Source organism: Oncorhynchus tshawytscha, linkage group LG31 (genome assembly GCF_018296145.1).
Source record: "Oncorhynchus tshawytscha isolate Ot180627B linkage group LG31, Otsh_v2.0, whole genome shotgun sequence".
NCBI lineage: Eukaryota > Metazoa > Chordata > Actinopteri > Salmoniformes > Salmonidae > Oncorhynchus > Oncorhynchus tshawytscha.
Window position 1 is genome coordinate 35,681,689 of NC_056459.1, and position 15,539 is coordinate 35,697,227.

The following is a 15,539-nucleotide window of genomic DNA, read 5'->3' on the forward strand; positions in this document are numbered from 1 at the left end:
ATTTAATGAAGGATCATGGGAACTCAGAGCTGCTGTGCGTATCTATTTAATGAAGGATCATGGGAACTCAGAGAGCTGCTGTGAGTATCTATTTAATGAAGGATCATGGGAACTCAGAGAGCTGCTGTGTGTATCTATTTAATGAAGGATCATGGGAACTCAGAGAGCTGCTGTGCGTATCTATTTAATGAAGGATCATGGGAACTCAGAGAGCTGCTGTGCGTATCTATTTAATGAAGGATCATGGGAACTCAGAGAGCTGCTGTGTGTATCTATTTAATGAAGGATCATGGGAACTCAGAGAGCTGCTGTGAGTATCTATTTAATGAAGGATCATGGGAACTCAGAGAGCTGCTGTGTGTATCTATTTAATGAAGGATCATGGGAACTCAGAGAGCTGCTGTGTGTATCTATTTAATGAAGGATCATGGGAACTCAGAGAGCTGCTGTGTGTATCTATTTAGTGATGATAGATGCTGATACAGTTAGTCTATCTTCATCACTCTTTACATTATACCATATCTTGGCCCTCGCTTCATATTCGTCACCAAACCCACTGGCTCCAGGTCATCTATAAGTCTTTGCTAGGTAAAGCACTGCCTTATCTAACCTCACTGGTCACCATAGCAGCACCCAGCCGTAGCACGCGCTCCAGCAGGTGTATCTCACTGGTTACCCCCAAATCCAATTCCTCCTTTGGCCGCCTTTCCTTCCAGTTCTCTGCTCCCAATGACTGGAACGAATTGCAAAAATCTCTGAAGCTGGAGACTCATATCTCTCTCACTAACTTTAAGCACCAGCTGTCAAAGCAGCTCACAGATCACTGCACCTGTACATAACCCATCTGTATTATTGTATTATTTATTTATCTTGCTCCTTTGCACCCCAATATCTCTACTTGCACATTCATCTTCTGCACATCTATCCCTCCAGTCTCTACCATTCCAGTGTTTAATTGCTATATTGTAATTATTTTTCCACTATGCCCTATTTATTGCCTTACCTCCCTTATCTTACCTCATTTGCATACACTGTATATATACATTTTGTTTTGTTTTGTTCTACTGTATTATTGACTATGTTGTGTTTATTCCATGTGTAACTCTGTGTTGTTGTATGTGTTAATCTGCTGTGCTTTATCTTGGCCAGGTCGCAGTTGTAAATGAGAACTTGTTCTCAACTAGCCTACCTGGTTAAATAAAGGTGAAATAAAAAAAATAAAAAAATAAAATCTTTATCTGTATCTAAATATCATCACATGCAAACTCTAGGGCTGTTGCGGAGACCGTATTACCGCCACAACGGCGGTCACTAGTCATGGAGGCAGTCAAATTCCACGTGACCGTGATGCTGCTGATGGTCATTAGTAGTCTACCAAACTTGTTAACTGCCAGGTACTCAGCACTCTATTGTCCCTCTAATCACTCTGGCATCAATGCAAATATAATGGTAAATCTAATCAAAAACATCATGAGAGCCCATGAGATCATGTTGCACAACATTTCTATAGGCTATGCAATTGCAGGAGAAAACAGAGTGATGGCCTCTAATAAAAAGAGGAGGATCCCATCAGCTTTCTATAGGCTAGGCCTACTATATTTACTTCTCAACTGTCCTAACATTAAGCACATTGTTTGTATTTACAACAGAAGTATAACCTACCTGGCTGGTATGAAAATAAACCACGGCAAAAGCGTCCTTCATTCACTATTTAAGTACATAGATGACATGTATTTTTTTCCCCTGCCCCTGTTGAGACAGGTGCATGATAATGGTCCATTCTAAATCAAAACGAATTTCACACATATATTATTTAGTATATGTAAAGACAAGATTAAATCAAGAATAGTCTGCTGGGTGACAATATTAGCCTTTCACTTGTGAATTGTATATTATAACTTGTGAATGATGCCCAGTATAAGAAACAATGCCTTTTATTTTGCAACTTTTTCGAATCAGTCGCACACCTCATGTAGCCTAGCCCATAAGCCTATATGTTTTAATAAGGTTTGTAATCACAGCTAAAGTGGCCAAATAACTTCTTGAAATTGAGCACATTAATCCACTTTACAAGGGGTATAGAGCCTAACTGTCAACAAAAGCAGCATGTGAATTTCAAGTTTGGGAAGATAATTTTCACCATAAAAATGCACATTTATAATGAAAGCAATACCTGCATAATCACATTTGCGGTCACTTTTGATAATGGCGTTTTCCGATAATGGAACATTCACGCTTATTATACTGTCATGTGCGCATTGCTGTGCTTATAATGTGAAGAAATAGCATAATCGTTTAGTAACATTTTAAGCTAAACGTTCTGATCTTTTGCATCAGCCACATTGCATAAAAAAGTTGTTTTGATACTAGTGGTTGTATTAATTAGGGATCTATCGAATCCCACAACTTTCCCAGACTATGTTTGGAAAATGTATGGGGGATAGTAGATTGACATAGGCTAGTGCTTTTGCTGTTCGTTAGGCCTACTCATCTTGTTGGCTGACAAAAAGCACATGTGGACAGTTTCTTCCCAATATCTTCAATATGGACCTCGGAATTGGATAAGGACGTACGCTGTTGCGTCCCGGTGTCCATCTTCACTTGTAGCCTGTGAGAAATACCTGATCACGCTTATGGAGACCCGTGTGAGTGAGAGGTGCTTAGGAGCACTCAACACTCAGGGAGAAGGGCACAATGGCCACTGCCTAGGGTGCATTACAGCCACATAAAGGGTGATGACGCCATGAAATTTGAGGCATTATCAAGTTTTTGTCAAATTGTGAATGTGAGATTGTTGTAGTGTGTGTGCAGCCTGCACAAAAAAAAACAAAGCAGAGCTCATGTCTTTCGAGCATTTATTTTCTAAATCATCATTAGTCTCATTAATGTATTAAAAATCAACACATATAGACCAACGTTTGTAGAACAACTAAAGTTACATTAATAACTCTATATTAAGCATATAGGAGGACCTATTTCTTTGTTAATTAACCACTCAACACAGAATGGCCGCATGTGCGCATTCCCCCAAATCATTTGGAGAAGATATATTTTATTCAGCTTTGTTCAAATGTATTGTTTATACTATAAAATTACATAAAATAATGCCACGGAATTATAAGCTAAGTTTATCTGTAGCCCACAGCCATATGGCATAGCCAGATCAGGACCTAACATAAGGACAACTCAGAGTATGTTATTCAATTCTTCTGAAATAGTCTACATTTCCTTCATGTCATGTTTCTTTAGACCTGTCTAAAATAAATAATGGATTTATTTTAAAGGTGTAGGCTATATTAAATGGATCCAAAGTTCTGCGTCAGTCTGGAGGTCAGGAGATGCTATAATGTGTTGATGTTGATTAAAGGTCTGCATCAGTGTGGAAGTAAGGAGATGCTAAATGTGTTGATGTTAATAAACCGGACATTACTGTGAGACCTATAGTTATTTGCTTGACAATCACCAGCTGACTAAAATGTTATAACCGCTGCAGCCCTAGCTAGCGCTTTACATTACACCATATCTAAATAGCAACACATGCTAACTCTTTACTTTATACCATATCTAATTCTGTATCTAAATAGCATCACATGCTAACTCTTCACATTAAACCATATCTAAATCTGTATCTAAATAGCATCACATGCTAACTCTTTACATGAAACCATATATAAATCTGTATCTAAATAGCATCACATGCTAACTCTTCACATTAAACCATATCTAAATCTGTATCTAAATAGCATCACATGCTAACTCTTCACATTATACCATATCTAAATCTGTATCTAAATAGCATCACATGCTAACTCTTCACATAAACCATATCTAAATCTGTATCTAAATAGCATCACATGCTAACTCTTCACATTATACCATATCTAAATCTGTATCTAAATAGCATCACATGCTAACTCTTTACATGAAACCATATATAAATCTGTATCTAAATAGCATCACATGCTAACTCTTCACATTAAACCATATCTAAATCTGTATCTAAATAGCATCACATGCTAACTCTTCACATTATACCATATCTAAATCTGTATCTAAATAGCATCACATGCTAACTCTTTACTTTATACAGTATGTGACCGACAGCCTCGATTTGGTCTTATGTAGAAAAACTTAAATTATGTTTTTTTGCATTAGATAAAAGTAGAGACTCAGAGCTAGAAAATGGTTTATAATACACTACATTTGAGGAACAATGGGAAAGTAATTCTGCTTTGAAAGTTGATAAACTTGTAACCCCACTTTTGAGAAAACGGTCCTTGAAAACAGTCTTTGAATAAGTAAAGTAGTGGATTCACATGTGAGGCCATGTGCTAAACAGAGTGAGTAAAGTAGTGGATTCACATGTGAGGCCATGTGCTAAACAGAGTGAGTAAAGTAGTGGATTCACATGTGAGGCCATGTGCTAAACAGAGTGAGTAAAGTAGTGGATTCACATGTGAGGCCATGTGCTAAACAGAGTGAGTAAAGTAGTGGATTCACATGTGAGGCCATGTGCTAAACAGAGTGAGTAAAGTTAATTTCTCTACCGTAGTCGTCATCAACGTTGTTTTAGAGAATGTGTCAGTACGTCCAACAGGCCTCACAACCGCAGATCACGTGTAACCAGGCCAGCCCTGGATCTCCACATCTGGCTTCTTCACCTGCGGGATCGTCTGAGACCAGCCACCCAGACAGCTGATGAAAGCGAGGAGTATTTCTGTCTGTAATAAAGCCTTTTTGTGGGGGAAAAACATGTTCTGATTAGGTTGGCCTGGCTCCCCAGTGGGTGGCTGTGCACCGGCCCATTTGAAATACAAAGATAAGGGCCTGATTTCGTTATATGAACTGTAACTCAGTCAAATCGTTTACATTGTTGTATGTTGCATTTATATTTTTTGTTCAGTATAGGTTCAATGTTACCTAGCTAGCTAACATTACACTATAACTAGCAATGCAAATGGCTTTCTGAGATACAAATAATATTACCACACAGATCATTTCACGTAACGTTATCTAGTGAATCAGCAAGCTAACGTTATCTAGTGAATCAACAAGCTAACGTTATCTAGTGAATCAGCAAGCTAACGTTATATAGTGAATCAGCAAGCTAACGTTATCTAGTGAATCAACAAGCTAACGTTATCTAGTGAATCAGCAAGCTAACGTTATATAGTGAATCAGCAAGCTAATATTATCTAGTGAATCAGCAAGCTAACGTTATCTAGTGAATCAGCAAGCTAACGTTATCTAGTGAATCAGCAAGCTAATGTTATCTAGTGAATCAGCAAGCTAACCTTATCTAGTGAATCAGCAAGCTAACGTTATCTAGTGAATCAGCAAGCTAACGTTATCTAGTGAATCAGCAAGCTAACGTTATCTAGTGAATCAGCAAGCTAACCTTATCTAGTGAATCAGCAAGCTAATGATAACTAGTGAATCAGCAAGCTAATGATAACTAGTGAATCAGCAAGCTAATGATAACTAGTGAATCAGCAAGCTAACATTAGCCAACTAGCTAACAGTACGCTTTAACTTGCAATGAAAACGACTTTCTGACAAAATTAGAAACGTATATTATCTGATAATGTAGCTAGACTCTTATGGACGAACACTTCACAGCAGACTGGAACCACTTTAAATAAGTACGTCTGGCTGTGTCGTTTACGTTTTCTTTGTAGTTACAGCTTGTTTGGTCCGTTGTGTCAAGACACTCAGGTTCACACTGACCATGTGCAGAAAGTAGTACATCACAACTTGTTCCCACTGATCTTTGATAGCGCCTGCTATATTCAGGCTATGTTGTTGTTGAGAGTAATGTGTGTCTGTGTGTGCTGTTCTCACATTTTCTCCCTTAGCCCTTAATCCTACACATGGGATAGCTAATTAAACTAGGCTGTGACACCGTTAGAGTCACACAACAAAGATATCCTACACACAGCAGGAAATGTGAGCAGGATCACTAATAAACTGTAGAAAACAGAAGCAAAATGTCACTGTCTATATTTGTTCTATGTTCCTTAAGTCTGCTCAACACACACAAACCATACACACGTTGTATAGTACAGACACACACACACACACACACACACACACACACACACACACACACACACACACACACACACACACACACACACACAGTTTCAAACGCTTCAGGGCTTGTTCCCATTTCCGAGAGGTCTACGAGACTCATGGTACATTAAACCCACACTTTAGGCCCAGTGGAGATGTTGCCATGGCTGTCATAAAGCCCCTGAGCTGAGAGAGTGAACGATGTAGCAATCCTTGCTTTGCTTCCTCTATCTGTTGTTAATACTGTCGTGTTCTCATTGAATATAACAGTAGAAGTTTGATATGATAACTAGTCTTCAGAAAGTTTCCACTTAACTGATTCCTTAAGTTTCCCCATTTTGTTGATGCTACATCCTGATTTTACAACCCGATTTTCAGGCTACCCAGGACGGAACGTCGACGTTACAGAGACAACAGAGGGGGGAATCCCGGCGAGATGAAGGCGAAGGGAGAACCGGCTACCTCTTTCCTCCATTCGATTGGCCAATGTACAGCCAGCTGATAATAAAATGGATGACCTCCGATTGACAATTTGCTCCCAATGGGACTCTCATAAACTGCATTAAATTCTGCTTTTCTGAAAAATGTTCTACCTCCAAAATGAGTTTGTGGCTGTTATCTTTACTGTTGTATAGATTCCACAAGAAAAATAACAAGTTGGCACTTAACAAACTTAACACCACCCTTTGCCTTGATGACAGCTTTGCACACTCTTTGCATTCTCTCAACCACCTGGAATGCTTTTCCAACCATCTTGAAGGAGTTCCCACATATGCTGAGCACTTGTTGGCTGCTTTTCCTTCACTCTGCGGTCCAAGTCATCCCAAATCATCTCAATTGGGTTGAGGTCGGGTTATTGTGGAGGCCAGGTCATCTGATGCAGCACTCCATCACTCTCCTTCTTGGTCAAATAGCCCTTACATAGCCTGAAGGTTTGTTTGGGGTCATTGTCCTGTTGAATTACAAATGATAGTCCCACTAAGCACAAAACATATGTTATGGCATATTGCTGCAAAATGCTGTAGCAGCCACACTGGTTAAAAGTGTGACTTGAATTCTAAATAAATCACAGACAGTGTCACCAGCAAAACACCCCCACACCATCACACCACCTCCTCCATGCTTCACGGTGGGAACCACACATGTGGAGATCATCCATTTAATTACTCTGCGTCTCACAAAAATGGCAAATATTGACTCATCAGACCAAAGCACAGATTTCCACCGGTCTAATGTCCATTGCTCATGTTTCTTGGTCCAATCAAGTCTCTTCTTCTCATTGGTGTCCTTTAGTAGTGGTTTCTTTGCAGCAATTCGACCCTGAAGGCCTGATTCACACAGTCTCCTCTGAACAGTTGATGTTGAGATGTGTCTGTTATTGAACTATTGAAAGCATTTATTTGTGCTGCAATTTGTGAGGCTGGTAACGCTAATGAACTTATCCTCTGCAGCAGAGGTGACTCTGGGTCTTCCTTTCCTGTGGCGGTCCTCAGTTTCATCATAGGGCTTGATGGGTTCTTGCGACTGCACTTGAAGAAACTTTAAAAGTTCTTGAAATTTTCCAGATTGACTGACCTTCATGTCTTAAAGTAATGATGGTTATTTATAATATGGAATAGTTTTTTTTACCAAATAGGGCTATCTGCTGTTTACCTCCCCTACCTTGTCACAACACAACTGATTGGCTCAAATGCATTAACCTCTTATGCAAGGGGGCAGTATTTTCACGTCCGGATGAAAAGCGTGCCCAAAGTAAACTGCCTGTTACTCAGGTCCAGAAGCTAGAATATGCATATAATTAGTAGGTTTGGATGGAAAACACTCTAAAGTTTCCAAAACTGCTAAAATAATGTCTGTGAGTATAACAGAACTCATATGGCAGGCAAAGACCAGAGAAAAATCAAACCAGGAAGTGGGAAATCTGAGGTTTGTAGTTTTTCAAGTGATTGCCTATCCAATATCCAGTGTCTATGGGGTCAGATTGCACTTCCTAACGCTTCCAGTAGATGTCAACAGTTTTTAGAAAGTTGTTTCAGGCTTCTATTGAGAAAGGGGAGCGAGTAAGAGCTGTTTCAACAATTGGTCAGGCTGAAAGCCTTTACTTTAGTCTCGCGCGAGGCCGTGAGCACGAGCTTCTTTCCCTTTCCTTTCTAATGACAAAGGATTTTTCCGGTTGGAATGTTATTGATGTTTATGATAAAAACATCCTAAGGATGTTTGACATTTTTCTACGAACTGTAGTGGAACTTTTTTGACTTTTCATCTGGCCTGCGCTTTGTGCATTTGGATTAATTAACTAAATGCGAACAAAAAGGAGGTATTTGGACATAAATGATGGACTTTATCAAACAAAACAAACATTTATTATGGAACTGGGATTCCTGGGAGTGCATTCTGATGAAGATCATCAAAGGTAAGTGAATATTTATAACGCTATTTTTGACTTTTGTTGACTCCACAACTTGGCGGGTATCTGTATGGCTTGTTTTGGTGACTGAGCGCTGTACTCAGATTATCGCATGGTGTGCTTTCGCCGTAAAGCTTTTTGAAAATCTGACACAGCAGTTGCATTAAGGAGGAGTTTATCTCTATCCTATGTATAACACTTGTATCTTTCATCAAAGTTTATGATGAGTATTTCTGTAAATTGATGTGGCTCTCTGCAAATTCTTTGGATGTTTTGGAGGCAAAACATTACTGAACATAACACACCAATGTAAACTGAGATTTTTTTATATAAATATGAACTTTATCGAACTTAACATACATGTATTGTGTAACATGAAGTCCTATGAGTGCCATTTGATGAAGATCATCAAAGGTTAGTGATTAATTCTATCTCTGTTTCTGATTTTTGTGACTCCTCTCTTTGGCTGGAAAATGACTGTGTTTTTGTGACTAGGCGCTGACCTAACATAATCGCATGGAATACTTTCGCCGTGAAGACTTTTTGAAATCAGCCACTGTGGTTGGATTAACAAAAAGTTTATCTTTAAAATGATGTATAATACTTGTATGTTTGAGGAATTTTAATTATGAGATTTCTGTTGTTTGAATTTGGCGCCCTGCAATTTCACTGGCTGTTGTCAAATTGATCCCGTTAACGGGATTTGAGCCAAAATAGGTTTTAAGGAAACCTATTTAACAAGGCACAATTGTTAATTGAAATGCATTCCAGGTGACTACCTCATGAAGCTGGTTGAGAGAATACCAAGAGTGTGCAAAGCTGCCATCAAGGCAAAGGGTTGATACTTTGAAGAATCTCAGAAAATAAAATATATTTTGATTTGTTTAACACTTTTTTTGGTTACTACATGATTCCATATATGTTATTTCATAGTTTTGATGTCTTCAATATTATTCTACAAAGTAGAAAATAGGTCAAATAAAGAAAAACCCTGGAATAAGTGGGTATGTCCAAACTTTTGAGTGGTACTGTACATCGGCAACATGGTCACCACAGTGAAGGTTCGCTGCTTCCCAAATCAAAAGGACCAACCACTGAGGTTGGTGCTAAACTACAGGACAGGGCTACCACACACAGGGCTAACAGACAACCCTGAGGCTGTGACAAGAAGTACAAGAAGTCCCGCTATGCAGAGTCATCAAACGAGCAAAAGGACAGTATAGGAACAATGTGGAATCATATTACACAGGCTACTGACGCCCGCTGCATGTGGCAGAGACTACAGTCCATTACGGATTACAAAGGAAGTCCCAGCTGTGATCTGCCCAATGATGCCTCTTTACCAGACAAACACATTTTTATTTATTTTAATGCTAGCTTTCGAAAATAACAACCCTGTGTGAAGGCCCACACTGACCCAGAGGACTGGGTGATTTCTCTCTCAATGTCACGCCCTGGCCATAGAGAGGCTTTTATTCTCTATTTTGGTTAGGCCAGGGTGTGACTAAGGTGGGCATTCTATGTTCCTTTTTCTATGTTTTTGTATTTCTTTGTATTTCTTTGTTTTTGGCCGGGTAGGGTTTTCAATCAGGGACAGCTGTCTGTCGTTGTCTCTGATTGGGAACCATATTTAGATAGCTCTTCCCCACATGGGTTTTGTGGGTAGTTATTTTCTGTTTAGTGTGTGTTGTCTCTTTGTTGTTTTGCATTTTAGTGTTCAATTTCGAATAAACATGAGGAACGCGTACCACCCTGCGCTTTGGTCCTCACCTTCTTCCACCAACGTCCGTTACACTCAGAGACCAACGTGAGGATGATCTTTAATCAGCGTAACACTAGCAAGGCCTCCGGGCCAGACGGTATATTGCTTATTCAGAGCAGAACAGCTGGCAGGCATATACGCTGTCATTTTCAACCTCTCCTTGTCCCAGTCTGTAATCCCTGCATGTTTTAAGATCTCAACCTCAACAGATTCAAAGACAATGCAATCTCAACTGCTCTCCACACTGCCCTCACCCACCTAGATAAGAGGAACACCTGTGTGAGAATGCTGTTCGTTGACTACAGCTCAACGTTCAACAATACTGTTCCCTCCAAGCTCATCGTCAAGCTAAAGACTCTGGGACTGAATACCTCCCTCTTCAACTGGCCCTGGGCGTCCTGACATGCCAACCCCCGTCCACACAGGGGCCCCACAGGGTGTGTGCTTAGTCCCCTCCTGTGACTCTTGTTCTCCGTGGCCTGGCACGACTCCAACACCATCATGAAGTTTGCGGACGACATGACGGTGGTACAGCTTCTATCCCCAAGCTATGCGACTGCTAAATAGCTAACTAAATAGCTAACTAAATAGCTAACTAAATAGCTAATTAAATAGCTAACTAAATAGCTAACTAAATAGCTAACTAAATAGCTAATTAAATAGCTAACTAAATAGCTAACTAAATAGCTAATTAAATAGCTAACTAAATAGCTAACTAAATAGCTAATTAAATAGCTAACTAAAACGCTAACAAAAGGATACACTGACTCTCTGATTTTACCATTGTATTTGTTATTTTTTGCACACGCATTGTATACTGACTCCACACACTCAAATACATTCATCATATACGCTGATGCTACACTGTTTATCATATATCCCGATGCCTAGTTACCTTCCGCCTATACATATCTACCTCCATCACTCTAGTTACCTTCCCCCTATACATATCTACCTCCATCACTCTAGTTACCTTCCCCTATACATATCTACCTCCATCACTCTAGTATCCCTGTCCCCTATACATATCTACCTCCATCACTCTAGTATCCCTGTCCCCTATACATATCTACCTCCATCACTCTAGTATCCCTGTCCCCTATACATGTCTACCTCCATCACTCTAGTTACCTTACCCCTATACATATCTACCTCCATCACTCTAGTATCCCTGTCCCCTATACATATCTACCTCCATCACTCTAGTTAACTGACCCTGTATAGAGTATGGTATTAACTGACCCTGTATATAGTATTAACTGACCCTGTATATAGTATGGTATTGATCTGACCCTGTATATAGTATGGTATTAACTGACCCTGTATATAGTATGGTATTAACTGACCCTGTATATAGTATGGTATTAACTGACCCTGTATATAGTATTAAACTGACCCTGTATATAGTATGGTATTGATCTGACCCTGTATATAGTATGGTATTAACCGACCCTGTATATAGTATGGTATTAACTGACCCTGTATATAGTATGGTATTAACTGACCCTGTATATAGTATGGTATTAACTGACCCTGTATATAGTAACTGACCCTGTATATAGTATGGTATTAACTGACCCTGTATATAGTATGGTATTAACTGACCCTGTATATAGTATGGTATTAACTGACCCTGTATATAGTATGGTATTAACTGACCCTGTATAGAGTATGGTATTAACTGACCCTGTATATAGTATTAACTGACCCTGTATATAGTATGGTATTAACCGACCCTGTATATAGTATGGTATTAACCGACCCTGTATATAGTATGGTATTAACTGACCCTGTATATAGTATGGTATTAACTGACCCTGTATATAGTAACTGACCCTGTATATAGTATGGTATTAACTGACCCTGTATATAGTATGGTATTAACTGACCCTGTATATAGTATGGTATTAACTGACCCTGTATATAGTATGGTATTAACTGACCCTGTATGTAGTATGGTATTGAACTGACCCTGTATATAGTGTGGTACTAACTGACCCTGTATATAGTATTAACTGGCCCTGTATATAGTATGGTATTAACTGACCCTGTATATAGTATGGTATTGAACTGACCCTGTATATAGTATGGTATTAACTGACCCTGTATGTAGTATGGTATTAACTGACCCTGTATATAGTATTAACTGACCCTGTATATAGTATGGTATTAACTGACCCTGTATATAGTATGGTATTGAACTGACCCTGTATATAGTATGGTATTAACTGACCCTGTATATAGTATGGTATTGAACTGACCCTGTATGTAGTATGGGTATTAACTGACCCTGTATATAGTATGGTATTGAACTGACCCTGTATATAGTATGGTATTAACTGACCCTGTATATAGTATGGTATTAACTGACCCTGTATATAGTATGGTATTAACTGACCCTGTATATAGTATGGTATTAACTGACCCTGTATATAGTAAACTGACCCTGTATATAGTATGGTATTAACTGACCCTGTATATAGTATGGTATTAACTGACCCTGTATATAGTATGGTATTAACTGACCCTGTATATAGTATGGTATTAACTGACCCTGTATAGAGTATGGTATTAACTGACCCTGTATATAGTATTAACTGACCCTGTATATAGTATGGTATTAACTGACCCTGTATATAGTAACTGACCCTGTATATAGTATGGTATTAACTGACCCTGTATATAGTATGGTATTAACTGACCCTGTATATAGTATGGTATTAACTGACCCTGTATATACTATGGTATTAACTGACCCTGTATATAGTATGGTATTAACTGACCCTGTATATAGTATGGTATTAACTGACCCTGTATATAGTATGGTATTGAACTGACCCTGTATATAGTGTGGTACTAACTGACCCTGTATATAGTATTAACTGGCCCTGTATATAGTATGGTATTAACTGACCCTGTATATAGTATGGTATTGAACTGACCCTGTATATAGTATGGTATTAACTGACCCTGTATATAGTATGGTAAACTGACCCTGTATGCAGTATGGTATTAACTGACCCTGTATATAGTATTAACTGACCCTGTATATAGTATGGTATTAACTGACCCTGTATATAGTATGGTATTGAACTGACCCTGTATATAGTATGGTATTAACTGACCCTGTATATAGTATGGTATTGAACTGACCCTGTATATAGTATGGTATTAACTGACCCTGTATATAGTATGGTATTGAACTGACCCTGTATGTAGTATGGTATTGAACTGACCCTGTATATAGTATGGTATTAACTGACCCTGCATATAGTATGGTACTAACTGACCCTGTATATAGTATGGTATTAACTGACCCTGTATATAGTATGGTATTAACTGACCCTGTATATAGTATGGTATTAACTAACCCTGTATATAGTATGGTACTAACTGACCCTGTATATAGTATGGTATTAACTGACCCTGTATATAGTATGGTATTAACTGACCCTGTATATAGTATGGTATTAACTGACCCTGTATATAGTATGGTAAACTGACCCTGTATATAGTATGGTACTAACTGACCCTGTATATAGTATGGTATTAACTGACCCTGTATATAGTATGGTACTAACTGACCCTGTATATAGTATGGTACTAACTGACCCTGTATATAGTATTAACTGACCCTCTATATAGTATGGTATTAACTGACCCTGTATATAGTATGGTATTAACTGACCCTGTATATAGTATGGTATTAACTGACCCTGTATATAGTATGGTATTAACTGACCCTGTATATAGTATGGTATTAACTGACCCTGTATATAGTATGGTATTAACTGACCCTGTATATAGTATGGTATTAACTGACCCTGTATGTAGTATGGTATTGAACTGACCCTGTATATAGTATTACATTAATTACTCACTTTTTATTTCCGCACTTGTGCATGTGACATAAAAACTTTAAAACACACACATAGTCAGACAGACAGACACACACACACTGTTCTTCCCATGCACCCGCTCTAGGGGCTCAACCTAGAACAGTTTGTACAGAGAGCGAGAGAGAGAGACAGAGAGAGAGAGAGAGAGACAGAGATACAGAGAGAGAGAGCGAGAGAGACAGAGAGAGAGAGACCGAGAGAGAGAGAGAGAGAACAGAACACCATTCAAGTCAATGCAGGCGTTTTTTGTATTTAGCTGTCGTCTGTACAACGACATTCATATAACAACCTTCAAAGTACACAAATCCTATTATGCAGTGTATGCAGTCGATCGTGTTCACTGGGTAAGACCGGAAAGGTTATTGGAAACCGACAAAACGGAGGTTGACTCATAGGTTCCCAGTCCGTGTCCACCCCCGTACCCAGCGTTTTGGATAGACATATGACTTGCTGTAAGCTATAGTCTCCGGCCATAACACATAACACTTAGTTATGACATATGACTGGCTGTAATCTATAGTCTCCGGCCATAACACTTAGTTATGACATATGACTGGCTGTAATCTATAGTCTCCGGCCATAACACTTAGTTATGACATATGACTGGCTGTAATCTATAGTCTCCGGCCATAACACTTAGTTATGACATTTGACTGGCTGTAATCTATAGTCTCCGGCCATAACACTTAGTTATGACATTTGACTGACTGTAATCTATAGTCTCCGGCCATAACACTTAGTTATGACATTTGACTTGACTGTAATCTATAGTCTCCGGCCATAACACTTAGTTATGACATATGGCTGGACATAACACACAGTAACTGTAACAGCCTATAGTCAATGCTACTATTTGACTTACCTTTGGATTCACAATCCGCGCAGAATTTGTTCTCCTCGAGTGATAGTAACGAGGTAAGGACAGCTTGATATCTGTCTATGTCTTTTACCAATTTACCAGTCAGCATCCTCACTCTCTGCCTCTGTGCTGCCTCGATAACACCTTTCCGACACCCGTCGCTCTCGTCCTAATATCAAGATACTAGTAGATGAAATAGCCTGATTTAGATAAACTCCGTTGGTAGAATAAAATCCAGACCCCAGGAAAATGAAATTCAGAACAAGCTATGCAGCGCCGGTCCTCTTTATCCTCTTCAAAAGAAGGAAGCGATTTGTTTTTCACGCACGTTAAGGAACAATCCTTCAAGTCGAAGCTACTAGTAGCCAGTTAGCTTGCAGCAATGCATGAGTATTGGGGCTGGCAAGACAGGTTGTAACCTATTTGCACTCGTATTCTTTTTGTCGAAAAATGTCTGTTTGGAAGTAAAATATCCCAACAAATTTGAGTATTTTCTGTCGCCCTCTTGTGTAAAATGTTAGCCCAGCAAGCGATTTAGCT

The 15,539-nt window shown here is 39.0% G+C and overlaps 1 protein-coding gene across 1 annotated transcript in view; it reads right to left on the minus strand.

Annotated features, from left to right (window-relative positions):
* Window positions 1-15,539, minus strand: part of LOC121841528 (stromal membrane-associated protein 2-like) — a 36,076-nt gene extending 20,537 nt beyond the window's left edge. The window contains exon 1 of the mRNA XM_042310547.1: window positions 15,003-15,539. Within this exon, the coding sequence (XP_042166481.1) occupies window positions 15,003-15,108 (106 nt within the window). The 5' untranslated portion in view covers window positions 15,109-15,539. The remainder of the gene's footprint in view (window positions 1-15,002) is intronic.